Source organism: Amblyraja radiata, chromosome 8 (assembly GCF_010909765.2).
Source record: "Amblyraja radiata isolate CabotCenter1 chromosome 8, sAmbRad1.1.pri, whole genome shotgun sequence".
NCBI classification, from domain to species: Eukaryota; Metazoa; Chordata; class Chondrichthyes; order Rajiformes; family Rajidae; genus Amblyraja; species Amblyraja radiata.
In genome coordinates this window covers 52,485,125-52,502,867 of record NC_045963.1, presented here as the reverse complement: position 1 = coordinate 52,502,867, position 17,743 = coordinate 52,485,125, and the positions used below count along the sequence as shown (strand labels likewise).

Here is a 17,743-nt window from a genome sequence, read left to right as displayed (position 1 = left end):
TGAATCAATATGCCATTTACGGCAGGCTTGAGATCATTTTTCCTTCCTGTGAGAAAACATCTGGAAATAATTGACTGCCTTTTTGCAGCTTTTTGCAAATCGAGGCAATAATGCTTCTAAAAGCATGTAAATCAATTTTTACACCGCCAATGATACATTTACTGTGAAGATACACAATTAGAGTTTAAACATTCCTCTTGAGATTTAAGCCATTCCTCTCAGAGGACTTTGCTTATATGGTATTGGTATTGATTGATGGCAGACAATTGCATTTAGATCTATAGCTGGTGCACAGTAACCAGTAACCTGGTGTACAGGTCGAGATCCTTCTTCAGAGTTTCTTACAGTTTCTTACGGCCGGGTCCAATCGCCGTCGTGGTAGCTCCGTGGAGACTGTGCGTATTTTTAACTTGCATGTTCATTTTAAATTTATTTCTAAGTAATAACACTCTAGCACTAACAACGTACGACCAGGAAACTCTCGTAAAACTAAACTTTAACGTAACCGGAGACTTTTTAAACACTGTACTCACCGATCCAGCGTGGCCGGCAGAGATCATAAGAGCGCGCCGCTGCAACAACAATGGGAGCGCGGCTCCGAGAAAAACCCAGAGAAAACATCGGGGCAAGCGGGGGGGTGGGGGAGATTCGAAATAGGCTGAGAGTCCAAGCCTTCCATCCACCTCTGCTCAGCATTCTTCTGGTGAACGTCCAGTCCCTGGAGAACAAACTGGATGACCTCAGGGCGAGGATCAGATTCCAGCGGGACATAAGAGACTGCAACATCCTCTGTCTGACCGTGACATGGCTGACCCCGCTGGTGCCGGATCAGGTAATCTGCCCAACCGAGTCCTTCACTGTTTACCGTCCCGACAGAACGGAAGAATCTGGGAAATCCAAGGGTGGAGGAGTCTGCTTCATGACCAATAATAACTGGTGCAACCCTGGAAATATTAAGACGCTTTCTCGTTCCTGCTCGCCGGACCTGGAGCATCTGACGATCTCATGCCATCCATTCTACCTTCCCTTGTGAGTTCAGCTCAGTGATCATCACAGCCGTCTACGTACCACCGCATGCGGACCCAGAAGTGGCACTATCGGCCCTATACGATGTGTTATCGTGTTATCGACACGGAAGTGGCAGCGCTGCCTGGTAGCTGCGGCTTCCTTGCAGTCTGTTTTTTCTTTTTTTGTTGTTTTCTTTTGTCTGTTTTAGTTAAAGTTAGTTAAATTTAGTTTATTAGGTTGTGTATGTGTGGGGGTTGGGAGAAACAGGGTTTTAGTCTCTTCCTTCGGGGGGAGGCGACTTTTTCTTGTCGTGTTCCCGTTTCCGTCTGCGCTGAGGCCTAATGGCGGAGCTCGCAGCCTCAGGGCTGGGATGGCGGAGCTCGCAGCCTCAGGGCTGGGACGGCGTTCCGGTGGCGGACCCGACTTCGGAGGCCCGGCCGCGGGCCCAGTGGACGGTAGCGTCTGGAACTCTCAGGTCAGGGGTTGGTGACCTGTTTTTCTGGAGCTCCCGCAACAACAGCTGCGTCCGCTGGACTGGAGGGCGGCAGCTTTGGCAGCTTCGACCACCCCGGGCCGCGGAGTTTGAACCGACCCATTCGCGGAGCACGGTTGAGCCGCGGGACTTACTTACCATCACCCGGTGGGGTCACAACATCGGAGGCCTGGAACGCCTCAGCGCAGAGGGAGAACAAGGAGGGAAGAGACAAAGACTTTAAAACTTTTGCCTTCCATCACAGTGAGGAGGTGCCTGGTGAACTCACTGTGGTGGATGTTAAATTTGTGAATATTGTGTGTTTTGGTTATTTTTATTATATGTATGACCGAAAGGTCTGAATGACAATAAAGGATACTTTGACTTTGACTTTATGTCGACACCAAAACAAGAACCCTGATGCGGCTATGGTGGTGGCTGGAGATTTTAATAAATCAAATCTCAAAAAGGTCATGCCTAACTTCTGCCAACACATCACGTGTGCCACCAGGGGGGAAAGAACTTTGGACCACTGCTATACGCCGTTCAGGAAAGGATACAAGGCCGTTTCACTCCTGGAAAATGTGACCACGCTGCAATTTTCCTGCTGCCGGAGTATAAACAACGGATAGTACGTGAAGCGGCAGTGACGATGGATGTAAAGCGGTGGTCTGACCAGTCAGAGGCCATGCTGCAGGATGCACTGACTGATGTCGACTGGAATATGTTCCAAGCAAGTTCCAGTGATGTCAGTGAGTTCGCGGAAGCGGTAACGGACTTCATTGCAACAATAGCCGATAACATCGTCCACACGGTAAGGGTTAGCATCTTTCCTAATCAAAAACCCTGGGTGGACAGGTCCATTCCCTTTGCCTTGAATGCTCGCACCACTGCTTACAACTCTGGCCTGGCATCCAGAAATATGGACGACTGCAAGGTAGAGTCCTACAGACTGCGAAGGGCAGTGAAGGACGCAAAAAGGAGGTACAGGGACAGGATGAAGTCGCAGATGGAGCAGCAGGACACCAGACTCCTTTGGCAGGGGCTACGGACTATAACTAACTACCGGAGCAGCCCCCCCTCACCTGGAAGTGCCAGCACCTCCCTAGCTGAACTCTTTCTATGCACGATTCGAGATGGGCAACATCACCCCTAGCTCGCCGGCTAACGACAACACCGCCAGCATGCTGGCTAGCGAGACTGGAGGGAGGTCCTCCGCTGGGGATGTGCACACATTCTCGTTGTCCGAGCACGACGTGAGGAGGGCTCTGACACGTATGAACACGAGGAAAGCTGTCGGCCCAGATGGTATATCTGGGCAAGTACTTAAGTCTTCTGCTACTCAGCTTGCTCCAGTGCTCACCACAATATTCAACCTCTCCCTGGCCAAGTCCGTGATCCGTGCCTGCTTCAAAAGATCCATCATTGTACCAAAGAATGCCTCTACAGCTTGTTTGAATGACTACCGTCCGGTGGCCCTCAGCTTGGTAGTCATGAAATGCTTCGAGAGACAATAGACAATAGGTGCAGGAGTAGGCCATTCGGCCCTTCGAGCCAGCACCGCCAGTCAATGTGATCATGGCTGATCATCCCCAATCAGTACCCCGTTCTCCCCAGATCCCTGACTCCACTATTTTTAAGAGCCCTAACTAGCTCTCTCTTGAAAGCATCCAGAGAACCTGTCTCCATCGCCCTCTGAGGCAGAGAATTCCACAGACTCACCACTCACTCTCTGTGAGAAAGTGTTTCCTCGTCACCGTTCTAAATGGCTTACTCCTTATTCTTAAACTGTGGCCCCTGGTTCTGGTCTCCCCCAACATCGGGAACATGTTTCCTGCCTCTAGCGTGTCCAAGCCCTTAACAATCTTATATGTTTCAATTAGATACCCTCTCATCCTTCTAAACTCCAGAGTGTACAAGCCCAGCTGCTCCATTCTCTCAGCATATGACAGTCCCGCCATCCCGGGAGTTAACCTTGTAAACCTACGCTGCACTCCCTCAATAGCAAGAATGTCCTTCCTCAAATTAGGGGACCAAAACTGCACACAATACTACAGGTGTGGTCTCACTAGGGCTCTGTACAACTGCAGAAGGACCTCTTTGCTCCTATATTCGATTCCTCTTGTTATAAAGGCTAACATGCCATTCGTTTTCTTCACTACTTGCTGTACCTGCATGCTTACTTTCATAGACTGATGTACAAGGACCCCCAGATCCCATTGTACTTCCCCCTTTCCCAACTTGACGCCATTTAGATAGTAATCAGCTTTCCTGTTTTTGCTACCAAAGTGGATAACCTCACATTTATCCGCATTAAACAGCATCTGCCATGCATCTGCCCACTCCCCCAACCTGTCCAAGTCACCCCGCATTCTCGATGAGAATGCATTCTCGAACGAGCGAGGTGGGTACAGAACCACATTTGCGCCTTCCTCCCTTGCAACATGGACCCACTACAGTTCGTATACCGTCCGAACAGATCCACGGACGATGCGGTCTCCCAGGTTCTGCACACCGTTCTCTCTCACCTTGACAGCCAGAAGGGAGGCTATGTGAGGATGCTGTTCAGCCTTCAATACGATAGTCCCCACCAGACTTGCTGAGAAGCTGCTGGAACTGGGACTTAACACTCCCCTGTGTGCCTGGGTCCTGGACTTTCTCACCGCCAGGCCCCAGGTATTCAAGATGGGAGGAAATACATTGAACACCCTCACCCTGAACACAGGATCCCCCCAGGGTTACGTCCTCAGCCCCCTACTGTACTGTACACACATGACTCTGTGGCCAGGTTCAGCTCCAACTCTATAATCAAGTTTGTTGATGACACTGTGGTGGTGGGGCTGATCTCCGATAACAATGAGAAGGCCTACCAGGAGGAAGTGGCTGATCTGGCACTCTGGTGTCAGGACAACAGTCTCCTCTTGACTGTCATAAAAACTAAGGAGCTGATTATGGACTTTAGACGGGCACAACATCCGAGGACATATACGCCACTGGAGTAAATGGGGCTACTGTGGACAGGGTGAGCTGCTTTAAATACCTGGGAGTCCACATCACAGAGGATCTGACATGGACATCACATGCTGCCGCACTGGTGAGTAAGGCAAGGCAGCGCCTTTACCACCTCAGGCAACTGAGGAAATTCAGAGTCTCTCTGAGGATCCTTCAGTGCTTCTACTCAGGGGCTGTAGAAAGCATCTTGTCCGGCAACATCACAATCTGGTTTGGGAACTGCTCTGCCCAGGACAAGAAGGCTCTGCAGAGAGTAGTGCATTCGGCCGACCGCACTATGGGAACTACATTCGCCCCCCTGCAGGAACTATACATCAGAAGGTGCAGATCCAGAGCTAGCAACATTATGGGGGACCCCTACCACCCCTGCAACGGACTGTTCCAGCTGCTACGGTCAGGTAAACGCCTCCGCTGTCATGCTGTGAAAACAGAGAGGATGAGACGGAGTTTCTTCACACAGGCCATCAGGACTGTAAACTCTTATCTCACCAGGGACTAATTTACTGTATCAATTTACTGTTGTGTTGTGTCTTTTTTAAATTGCTGGGGGGTTTTCTAATATGTAAATACTGATTCTGTTCTATACTTTTTTGCACAATCCGCAGGCTTTGCCACTTTCATTTCACTGCACATCTTGTATGTGTATGTGACAAATAAACTTGACTTGACATGACTTGACTTAAGACTTTGAAGAAGGGTCTCGACCCGAAACGTCACCCATTCCTTCTCTCCAGAGATGTGCCTGTCCCGCTGGGTTACTCCAGCATTTTGTGTCTATCTTCGATTTAAACCAGCATCTGCAGTTCTTTCCTACACATTCGGTGTAAAACGTAGTATTTGTAGGTAAATAGTGGTCCACATTTGGCTATGGATAATGGAGTTGTACAGTGAGCAAAGATTACTGCATAGTGAACCGAGGCAGATTGTACTCAACACATTTGCACAAGACAGCACCTTCATTTTCTATTTATGAGGGAGACAGCTACATTGCAGCATGGTGATTGAAGGCAATTACAGTAGGTGCAACCCAAAGCTCTCTTTGCAAGTTGTATCCCACTAATTCCTTCGAGGGCACCCCAGTTAATTACATTTTCTGTGGTGACCAGCCGAACAGTTTTCAGACCATGGTTGATTCTTGGTCTACACCTAGACGGGCCACAATCTGCTATTGGTGAGATATGGTGAGAAGGCAGGAATGGGGTACTGAATGTGAATGATCAGCCATGATCACAGTGAATGGCGGTGCTGACTCGAAGGGCGGAATGGCCTACTCCTGCATCTATTGTCTATTGTCTATTCACTTACACCAATCATGTCCTGCAATTCATATAAAATGTCGATGGCCTGCTTTCAGCTATAACCATCCTTGCCCGCTATTCATCTCCACTTGCTGCAGCCTATTATACACCTTAAATGGCTGAACTGTCATTAATCTATGCTAGCTGTAGACAGCTATACACAATATGAACTGAAACATTAACACAAACATAATGTTCTTCTAGCATTTTGGTGGCTGCTTTTCAAACAGGTATTGGAAGTGAAACACACATAGTATACTTTCTCGAAAAGTGATTCTCTCTCCCTAAAAATTAATGTTAGTGTCATCTTAAACATCACAGATCATCACTCTGACCAAAATTTGCTTGTATAAGTAGTTCTGCTCTCATGCTTGTTTCCACAACTTGAATTGGATATAATGCAATTGATGAATTAGGAATATTATTTGCATTGTATGTATTACACAGGCCTAAGGTTATAATGCAATTTCCATTGGGAACTAGAAAACCATGTTACTTTGGAAATTGGCAAATGTTGTCTTAGAAATAAAAACTTTTCCATCTAGACTACAGTAATCAGATACCACTGTCTCTTAAAAACACAGCTGCTACTTTCACCGCAGGCCATTAAAATTGACAAGCAATCACTTGTATTGACAGTAGTGCATTATTACTCTATTCAACAATGTAACATACAGCCTTTATTATTTTTTAACTTGCAGCAACAAAAATAGACGTTATAGCTATTAAAAAGATTTTAATGTTTGAAAATACTGCAGAGAAAAATAACATTGTTGTTGCAAGTCTTAAATTCTCCGGCCCTTAACCCCGTTTTCCCTACTGACATAATAGACTTTATAATGCAATTTTCAACAACACAAAGGTTCTTAGCAATGCAACTATAACAGAACTACCTGAATATTTAATACCATGAGTCTGCTGCCTTACACTTGGGTGAATCTGATGCAAGGTGATTATTATATTAAGATATAGTGAAGCCAGTAATACCCATCACATCAGCATATTTAGGTGAAGATCATAAACTTGCAGTATCATATTTGAGCATAAGCAGTTCTGTTGTGTTCATAGGCATGTATTATCAATTTTGCAAAAACTATGGTGCTAACTTAATTCACATCTCATCATCTATTTGAAGCCTCCAAAGTTTTAACATTTTATTTCTATGTGTTGTTAGATTCAACTGGTAATTAAATAGTCACTGAATAGTTCAGAGATATCTCCCACAAATTACTCAAGATATATTTACTTAAACAAAACCGGAAAATGTGCCAGGCAACATTGTTGGTGGATGAAACAGAGTTAACCTATTGATATTGAGGACCATTCATCAAAACTTGGAAAGAATAAAAGACAACTGATCTTAAGACATGGAGAAAGTAGCAAGTAGTGGAAAAGAGACGGCCTAATGAGGGGTAAAGTGAAAAAAGATGGTTGTAATTGGAAGGAGGTAATGGATCGGCAACTAGAGATCAATCTGGTAATGGCATATTAAATGATATATTTGCTATTATATTATTAACTAACACATTATTGGTTTACAAGCAGATTTTCCAATCACTCTCTTTCATAAGATGATATATTAATTTTTCAGCGGTCTATAAAATGTCAACATGACTTGTAAAATGCAAAAATACACCATTTTATTCAGATGATTAAAGAAGAGCTTGTAAGAAGAAACTTACAATTTGTGAGCAGTCAACAGTATAAATCATGGGCACAAAGTATAAGTGTTTTTGCTTTCCCAGCCTCTCACAGCATATTGCAAGTTCTTACAGGGAATTAGAAACCGTAAAATTACATGGGGAATAATGAGTTGAGTCAAAATGTCCCTGGATAGGTAATACAAATTTAGAAAAGTACTATGGCAACAATGAATTTGGAAGTGTGATAGTTCAATTGTTTTAATAATGAGAAAGTGGAACAAATGCACAAGTGCAATAGTCCTAGAAACTATTCTAATTTTCCATGTAATCATTGGAAACATGAAACGTTTCTTTGATCTAAAACACTCTTAATGTTGTCTGTCACTGCTACCTCAAGAGACCCCTAATGTTGGAATCCTATTATGAAAGTGATTTGTCATACTTATGATATGTTTACATCCTTAAATTTAAATCCTTTAAATTTTAACTGCAGGGGAACATTAGGGGAGCTGGATGAAATAGATTGCTCGTTCGAAGAGCTGGCAGACGCAACATAGGCCAAACTGCATCCTTGTCTTGAAAACCACAATTCACAGGTATGAAAGATGATAAAATACATCTTACCTCCTTCAGTTTCACTCGAATGGGACATTCCTCTGTTATACCAAGCAGTTGGTGGTGAAAGGCAATATGCACAAAAGCACTTAAAGTAGGCCAAAAACGTAGCTGGTTGCTATTCAGATCCACAACTACTTTCCAAGCTAGGTCAAGTGATTTGACACACAGAGATTCTTCAGACCTATAAAGCTAAACAGTTCAAGAATAATTTCTAATGGACAATAAAACATACTCAGGTAAAAATAATATTATCAGTATGATAGAATTTAAAACTGCTTTTGATATATTTTGTTTCAATAAACTCTTGTGTAGACTTCCAAAAAGATTAAAATTACTACAATAGTAGTTACACGATCAAATTTCAGATGTTAAATTTTCAGGAAAAATTCAGAGATCGCTTTCTTCTGACAAGCCCTTCATTTGCTCACCTTAGGCACGACAATTCTCATGCACTGCAGAATGGGAAGTACTTGGTCCGCTGGAACTATGTTCAAAGCTTCAATGCAGGCATGGAGCATGGGAACTGCATTTTCTACATTAAGTGAAGAATGATCACAACTCTTCTTGGCTACATGCTCATGCAATGGAACAGATTTCTTCAACATAAAATAAATGCAGACCCATTGATCATGAACATACTGTGTAGACACCTTTCCCCAGCCCTTCACTGAAGATCCATCCTCGAAAAATCTAAAGGAAAAGAGAAGAATTGGTTTATTTTTAAAACCTGGAACAGTACAGCATTATGTGTAGTAAGGAACTGCAGATGCTGGTTTAAACCGAAGATAGACACAAAAAGCTGGAGTAACTCAGTGGGGTAGGCAGCATCTCTGGAGAGAAGGAATGGGTGATCTTCAGACTGGTTAGGGAAAAGGGAAATGAGAGATATAGATGGTGATGTGGAGAGATAAAGAACAATGAATGAAAGGTGCAAAAAAAGTAATGATGATAAGGGAAACAGGCCATTATAAGCAGTTTGTAGGGTGAAAATGAGAGCTAGTGTGACTTGGGTGGGGGAGGGATCTCATATTTCACTTGGGCAGCTTACAGCCCAGTGGTACGCATATTGATTTCTCTCACTTCAGGTTGCCCCGGCATTTTCTCTCTCTCTATCACTCCCCCACGCAAGTCGCACTTCACGCATCCGGTTCTGTCTGTTCACCGTGTGACTGTGTGGGTTTCCGCTGGGTGCTCCAGTTTCCTACCACACCTCAACAACATGCATGCAGGTTAATTGGAAATTATAAATCCCTTGTGTGTATGTGAATGGTAGCATCTGGAGAAAGCCAATGGGAATGTGGGACGGACAGTTACAGGAAAATCGATGAAAGAATGGAATGGCTTGATGAGCCAACAAATGGCATAGTTCTATATCAAAAGGAAATTTGTGGTTTGAGAGGTAGATGGAGTAGATGCACTAAGCGAGTTCTCCGGTAAACTTTACATAACTCCAGTAAACATTTCATAACATTCCGCCCTCTAACTTTTACACCGGGGCGAGGTCAGCTTTTTTACTCGTCTGCCATTTTTTTTAGAGTAAGTGTGGCCGTCTCTCCGGATGGCTTCAAAGGGTGCAAGGTCGAGTAAAAAAGAGGATGCTGACGTTAGCTTGGAGGCCATTATCAATCTGCTCGAGCAACACCGAGAGGCACTAGCCACCGAGTTTAGAATTTCGTTTGTTCGGCTCAACTAAAAGTTCACAGTGGAGGACCATGATCAACGTGTCTCGTCCCTGGAACTTTCTGCAGAGGACCTTAACCAGCGAGTCGTCGACCTGGAGAACATTTGTTCCACTCTGAGTGGTGACAATACTAAGCTAAAGGCTAAAGTGGGCGACTTGGAGGGCCGAAGTCGGCGACAAAACATATGCATCCTCGGTCTACCGGAATCCACTAAAACCGGACGACCCAATGAGTTTTTCTCAAGTTTGCTGCGAGAGGTTTTCGGGAGCGAGACATTGACGTCCCCTCCAGAAGTCGACAGAGCCCATCGCTCCCTAAACGTTAAACCGGCCCCTGGCCAGAGACCGCGGCCAGTCATTCTCCGCCTGCATCGGTACCAGACGAAGGATCTCCTCGAATTTCGCGGCAAACCAATTCGGATTGTGGAGGATTACAGTCCTGAAGTTCAGAGCCAGCGGGCAGAGTACAGAGACGTCATGGCAGAACTTTACAAACTGGGACTAAAGCCTGCTCTGCTATATCCAGCTCGACTCCGTCCCACATTGTCCGGTGGAGACAGAAAGTGGATAAACTCAGCCGAGGAGGCGCAGAAATACATTGACAGCCTCCCTAGGCCACCTAAACCCCCATAAAGAATCTGTGGGACTTTGAACCCACTGGATGAGAGGTAACACTGTATAGCTCTACCTATTGGCACGACGTGTAGCATATCAGCTAACGTCTGTGGTTCGTTTACATGGCTGAACGTGTTCATTCATCCGGGTGTGCTGCTTATGTACTAAGATACTTATATAAAATGGCTACAGCCAAATATCACTATATGTGCACTGTAAATTAGAAATGATTTCCAGCTGGGTTTTTTTTCTCTTGTGTGCTGTTACCACATATGGCCTGGCCCTATATCTGTGTGCGGTTGCATTCTAACTTCGGCTTTTTAAAAGCTTTTATGGGCCAGTAAGTAACTTTCAAGCTGCAATCATATTTTTAAGGACATGTTAACCCATGTGAGTTTTCGGTTACATATAACCATTTAGTCCACTGTTGACACAGTTCAGTGTTTGCACTGTTCAGTTATTCCAAAGTTGATATTCAGTCTTCAGAGCCATATATTTTTGGGGGGCTATTTGGATAAGCCAAAATGTTATTATAGAATGTAATAATGTATTACATTAAATGTGCTTAAATGTATTTTTTAGTACATAATACTGGAGAAATAGTTTAGCGTTAGACAGGAAGATTCGATTTGTGTAAAATGTTTGTTTGGAAGAGCTTGCTGCTTCTTTCTATAGCAGCTATCTTGGGTGGGGCGGGGGGTTATGTCACTGCCAGTAACATTTTAGCAATTTATATAAACACATCATTACACACTAGTCATTTTCAACCTGCACTGACTCGTTGCTTCGTTTTCAGCCTGTCATATGGTTCATTGTATTTACATTACAACTTAACGTTTTTCTTTATTATGCATGGATAGACACATAAAGCTAGTGAGCTGGAATGTCAAAGGTTTAAACCATCCTGTTAAAAGAAGAAAGTTTTTTTTGCATCTTAAACAACTCAAAGCAGAAATAGCCTTCGTGCAAGAAACTCATATCCGTTGCTCAGACAATGGTCGGCTTGTGTCAGGTTGGGTGGGGCAGGGGTTCCACTCTTCCTTTCAGGCTAAAGCCAGAGGAGTTTCAATTCTTATCAGCCAGAACATTTCCTTTGAGCCACATAATGTGATCTCTGACAAGTTTGGTTGGTATGTAATTGTGACTGGAAAATGATCCAATACACTGGTAGTATTTGTGAACGTGTATGCCCCTAATGTAGTCATGATGGTATATCCGGCCGTGTTCTAAAAACCTGTGCGGACCAACTGGCGGGAGTTTTTACGGACATTTTCAACCTCTCACTTCTGAGGTCTGAGGTCCCCACCTGCTTTAAAAGGGCATCAATTATACCGGTGCCCAAGAAGAGTAAGGTGACGTGCCTCAATGACTATCGACCAGTGGCACTAACGCCGGTGGTGATGAAGTGCTTTGAGAGGCTGATCATGGAGCAAATCAACTCCTACCTCGACAAAAACCTGGACCCACTGCAGTTCGCTTACCGCCACAACAGATCAATGGTGGATGCGATCTCGCTGGCCCTCCACTCCGCATTGGACCACTTGGACAACAAAAACTCATATGTCAGGCTGTTATTCATCGATTACAGCTCGGCATTCAACACAATCATCCACTCCAAACTGGTTACCAAACTCGCAGAACTGGGTCTCTGCGCATCCCTCTGCAACTGTATCCTCGACTTCCTCATCCACAAACCACAGTCTGTTCATATTGGTGGAAATGTGTCAGCCTCGATAACAATCAGCACGGGAGCTCCTCAAGGCTGCGTGCTCAGCCCCCTGCTGTACTCACTCTATACCCATGACTGCGTAGCCAACCACAGTGCGAACTCCATCATCAAGTTCGCTGACGACACCACTATTGTGGGGTGTATCACTGATGGGGATGAGTCAGAATATAGAAGGGAGATCGAGCAACTGTCCATATGGTGCCTGCGCAATAACCTGGCCCTCAACACCAGCAAAACCAAGGAACTGATTGTGGACTTTGGAAGGAGTAGGAGGGGGACCCACAGCCCCATTTATATCAACGGGTCGATGGTTGAAAGGGTCAAGAACTTCAAATTCCTGGGCGTGCACATCTCTGAAGATCTTTCCTGGTCCGAGAACACTAACGCAATTATGAAAAAAGCTCATCAGCGCCTCTACTTCCTGAGAAGATTACGGAGAGTCGGTTTGTCAAGGAAGACTCTCTCTAACTTCTACAGGTGCACAGTAGAGAGCATGCTGACCGGTTGCATCGTGGCTTGGTTCGGCAATTTGAGCGCCCTGGAGAGGAAAAGACTACAAAAAGTAGTAAACACTGCCCAGTCCATCATCGGCTCTGACCTTCCTTCCATCGAGGGGATTTATCGCAGTCGCTGCCTCAAAAAGGCTGGCAGTATCATCAAAGACCCACACCATCCTGGCCACACACTCATCTCCCTGCTACCTTCAGGTAGAAGGTACAGGAGCCTGAAGACTGCAACAACCAGGTTCAGGAATAGCTACTTCCCCACAGCCATCAGGCTATTAAACCTGGCTCGGACAAAACTCTGATTATTAATAACCACTTTCTGCTATTTGCACTTTATCAGTTTATTTATTCATGTGTGTATATATTTATATCATGGTATATGGACACATTTATCTGTTTTGTAGTAAATGCCTACTATTTTCTGTGTGCTTAAGCAAAGCAAGAATTTCATTGTCCTATACAGGGACACATGACAATAAACTCACTTGAACTTGATGTAGGTTTTTTCGAGCAGTTATTTTAATTACTTCCAGACCTGAACATATACTCTCTTATACTTGTTGGAGATTTCAATTGTTGGTTAGATCCTCTTTTAGACCGATCCTCTACAAACCCCAGTACAGTAAATTAGCTTGTTTCATCCAAGCCTTTCTCTCCCATTACGATGTTTGTGATGTGTGGCGCTCTTTACATCCACAAGATAAGGAATACTCATTTTTCTCACATGTCCATCATACGTATTCTAGAATTGACTATTTCTTTCTTGATATTGCTCTGGCCTTCAGATCTCCCTCAAAAGAGTAGGCAGTGGCGATTCAATTCAACTTTGCTCTCGGATGATAAGTATGCAGAGTTTATGGAAAGAGAGAGATAGCCTTTTTTCTTTCCACTAATATATCCCCTGAAATCTCTAGCCTGATCGTATGGGATGCCCTTAAAGCTTACCTTTGGAGGCAGATCAGATCTTACACTGCTCAAATGAAGCGGAAATCCAATAAAGAGCGTTTAGATCTTGCTCATCAAATTGGAGAAATTGACAAGCAATATGCGCAAACTCAAAATCCAACTCTTTATAAAAGACGATTGGAACTCAAAACCAAATTTGACCGACTCACTACTCACTCAATTGAACACATACTTTAAAAAAATAAAGCCATGTTTTATACATGTGGAGATAAAACTGACAAATTACTTGCAAATCAACTTAAAGGTGCTAAAGCGAGACAGCATATTTCTAAATTTTGCATGCTTAATGGCCAGTTCACTTCGGATCACTTGCAAATTAATTACGCTTTCAGAGACTTTTATTCCCAGCTTTATACTTCAGAATCTCAACCGGATCATAAGGTAATGCAGGACTTTCTGAGCAGTCTAAATATTCCCAAATTCTCATTAGATTTTAGGGAAAGATTGGATGAACCCATATCACAGGCAGAAATAGCTTCAGCCATTTCCTCAATGCAATTAGGAAAATGTCCGTGCCCTGACGGCTTCCCGGCAGAGTTTTTTTTAAAGTTCTCTATGCTCCTTTCCCCACAGTTGTGTTCCATTCTATCTGAATCCTACAGACAAGGTTATCTTCCTCCATCCTTTGCCGAAGCCTGTATTACTCTTATTGCCAAAAAAGATAAAGATCCAACCGAATGCGCCTCCTACAGACCCGTCTCCCTTCTAAACACAGATGCTAAAATTTTAGCTAAGGTTCTAGCTCGTAGAATATCATCCCTATTGTTATATCTGAGGACCAAACCGGCTTTGTTAAGAGCAGACATTCCTTCTTTAACATACGTCGATTATTAGATACTGTCTACTCTGCTTCTGAGGATGTCCCTGAGTGTGTTGTATCTATTGATGCAGAAAAAGCATTTGACTGCATTGAGTGGGTCTACCTATGGGCTGTTCTGGACAAATTTGGTTTTGGAACGAACTTTATTTCATGGATCAGGTTACTATACTCTCATCCCACAGCCTCAGTTCGGACTAATTCCCAGTTGTCCAAGCCGTTCGACTTGCATCGGGGAACCCGCCAGGGGTGTCCTCTGAGCCCCATGCTTTTTTACTTGGGCATCGAACCACTTGCCATGGCCTTTGGCAGCTGTGAGGACATAGCCGGTATTTGGAGGGGTAGTACACAGCATAAGGTCTCACTATATGCTGACGACCTTTTACTTTTTGTCTCAAACCCAGGCACCTCTCTGCATTCTGCTATGTCACTGCTCAATCATTTTGGTCAATTTTCAGGTTTTAAGAAATCTTGGAAAAAGCGAACTGTTTCCCATTAACTATGAAGTACAACCCTCGGATCTGCCATTCAAAATTGAAAAAAAACAAGCTCTCATACTTGGGCATTTCAGTTACGAGGAAATACAAGGATCTTTTCAAAGAGAATTTTATCATTCTGTTAAACCAGATCAAACAGACGCTAACACAGTGGTCACCCCTGTCAATGTCACTTGTCGGCCGTATAAATTCAATCAAAATTACCATTTTACCAAAATGTTTGTACCTTTTTCAGGCCTTACCGATTTTTATCCCCAGGTTCTTCTTCGACCATCTTAACTCAGTTATTTCCTCCTATATATGGAGAGGTAAGCGGCCTTGTCTTAATAAGGCCCACCTTCAAAAAACCAAGGCTGCTGGTGGCCTGGTTCTCCAAATCCTTCGCTTTTATTATTGGGCTGCTAACCTGCGCTGCCTTGCATTTTGGTCTTTCTTTCACAACCAGCCCGATTGCCCTGACTGGGTAGCCATGGAATTACACACAGATGATAATATGTCCATACCTGCACTACTTGGTTCCTCACTTCCACTCCCCTCAATTAAATCTGTAAAAAATCCAGTGATTAAACACTCTTTGAGGATATGGGTTCAATTCAGGAAATGCTTTGGGTTGCATAACTTTTCTCTACTGAGCCCTATTGCATCAAACCACCTTTTTAAACCATCAACTCAGGACTTTGTCTTTAAAGAATGGCATAGGAAGGGTGTTGTGCGCTTCAAAGACCTGTTTATGGGTAACACTGTAGCATCATTTGAACAATTACGTAATAAATTCAATCTTCCAAAGTCATTAACAAGACATTATGTAGCAATGTTACAAAATTTTGAGATTTTAAAAATCAAGTCTGCAATTTATCCCATCAGATAAAGCATAAAAAGAAGTTTAATTTGACACCTAATTCACTTTCATATCTCAAGTATTAAAAAAGTTATGGCCATTTTCATATTCGGAAATTAGCATCTTGTTTCCTATTGATTTTCTATGGACATAACAAAAAAGCTGTGATCGTGGACAGTCAAAAGCCCATAACTTTCTTAAAAATTATGAGAACTGAATGAAATTTTCAGTTATCATAGATTGAAGCATTCTGAAACAAATATAAAATAATCTTACTTGGATGACCTGAAATTAAAGCATATAATTAGTTAGTTACCCAATTGTAGCTAATTCCAAACTTCAATTACTAAATCTAAACATCTATCCATTTCTTAAGGAAAGATTAACATTTTTAAATAGCCTAAGTGTCCAAAGAACATTCACAAAGAATTCACAATATAACATGACTTTTAAATCTCATTTACATTAATTTATAGGCCAAATGGAAGGAATTTAGTGTTCAATTGCTGTAAATTAATGGCTATTTAAATCCTGTGAAACGCGCTGGTTTAGAACGTTCACATTGCGGTAGATTTGTGCCCCCAAATGCCCAGAAAAATACTGCAGGATATAATGGGCCCCAAATTAGCTATTCGCAACATTAAACTTTGTATAAAGGGATCTTAAGAAGCCCCTTTTAACGTACAAATAACCAGCCTACCTCCCGTTGTCACCTGTATGAGATCCGGCCCGTTGTCGCGGTCGCGGGTTTAAAAGTTATTTTTTAACCTACTATAACTATTAAATAAAGCCCTTAAAGCTAATAATAGCTCCAGCGACGGAATCTTCCAGCGATTTTTCGTTAATTATTAACTAGGCTGAACAAGCTCGATTTGAACAGCCTAGGGAAAATCGCGTTTTAAACCAGCCCCCCTCTAAACGGCGCCAAAATCGCGCACACGGGCCAGGACAGATTTTCAGCGACGCTTCAGGTATGTTTTGCAACATACCTACATTATATGTTCTATAAACTGCCCAGCTATACCAAAAGAAACAACCCTTGTTGATACAGTTCTTTCTTTAAACCCATCTCAGAATAGACTTGTCTCAGCTTTATATTGCAGGATGTTGGATCTAAGGCGCATGGACAAGCTCAAGGCAGCATGGGAGGAAGATTTGGGCTTCTCTCTCTCGGAAGATACATGGAGTTCCATTCTTAAACAGGTTAATTCCACCTCTCTATGTGCTCGTCACTGCCTGATCCAATTCAAAGTGGTACATAGGGCTCATATCTCAAAAGCCAAATTATCTACTATTTACCATGAGGTTAGTCCATTCTGTGTTAAATGTAAAATTTCTGAAGCCTCTCTTATCCATATGTATTAGTCATGCCCCAGCCTTAACAAGTTCTTCCCAGAGGTCTTTCATACATCATCCCAGGTGTTAAACATTAAATTGGAACCAAAGCCTCTCATCGTTCTTTTTGGGGTCACTGGTGAGGAGGTTAGATTAACTGCAGATAAACGCCGCACTATATCTTTTGCTTCTCTTCTAGCTCAGCGAACAATCCTGCTCAGGTGGACGGAACCTACCCCGCCCACTCATACACAATGGCTGACAGATATTATGTGCTGCCTAAAACTCGAGAAAATCAGGTACTCACTTCAACATTCAAATGGAAGGTTTCAGAAAGTGTGGGGACCTTTTTTAAATGCATTCCAGGCTTTGTAAATGCTTGATCATCAAGTACAGTTTAATAGGTTAACAGTCTACCCATTCACTTATCGTGGATTATTGTTGTGACAGGCTGATATTTGCATATGCTCACTGGCAGTGACTGGGGAGGGATTATTTTTGGTATCTTGTTTTTCTTTTATTGTTGTTGTCTTGTTATATGTTGGCATAAGTTGTTTTTTATTTATTCTTTCCGTACACTCTGTCTGTAACAAATGGACAACTTTGCACTTTGTTATGTCATGAAAACTAAATAAAAAAGATTTTAATTTAAAAAAAAAGGAAATTTGTGAATATAAAAGAAGTGCAGCGAAGGCTCACCATTTTGAG

The 17,743-nt window shown here is 43.1% G+C and overlaps 1 protein-coding gene across 2 annotated transcripts in view; it reads right to left on the bottom strand.

Annotated features, from left to right (window-relative positions):
* tarbp1 (TAR (HIV-1) RNA binding protein 1) overlaps positions 1-17,743 on the bottom strand; it is a 220,731-nt gene that overhangs the window by 104,542 nt on the left and 98,446 nt on the right. For both annotated transcript variants that reach the window (XM_033025903.1, XM_033025902.1), the window contains exons 16-17: positions 8,480-8,741; positions 8,058-8,240 (exon numbers count right to left, since the gene is read on the bottom strand). In XM_033025903.1, coding sequence (XP_032881794.1) covers positions 8,058-8,240; positions 8,480-8,741 — 445 coding nt within the window. The remainder of the gene's footprint in view (positions 1-8,057; positions 8,241-8,479; positions 8,742-17,743) is intronic.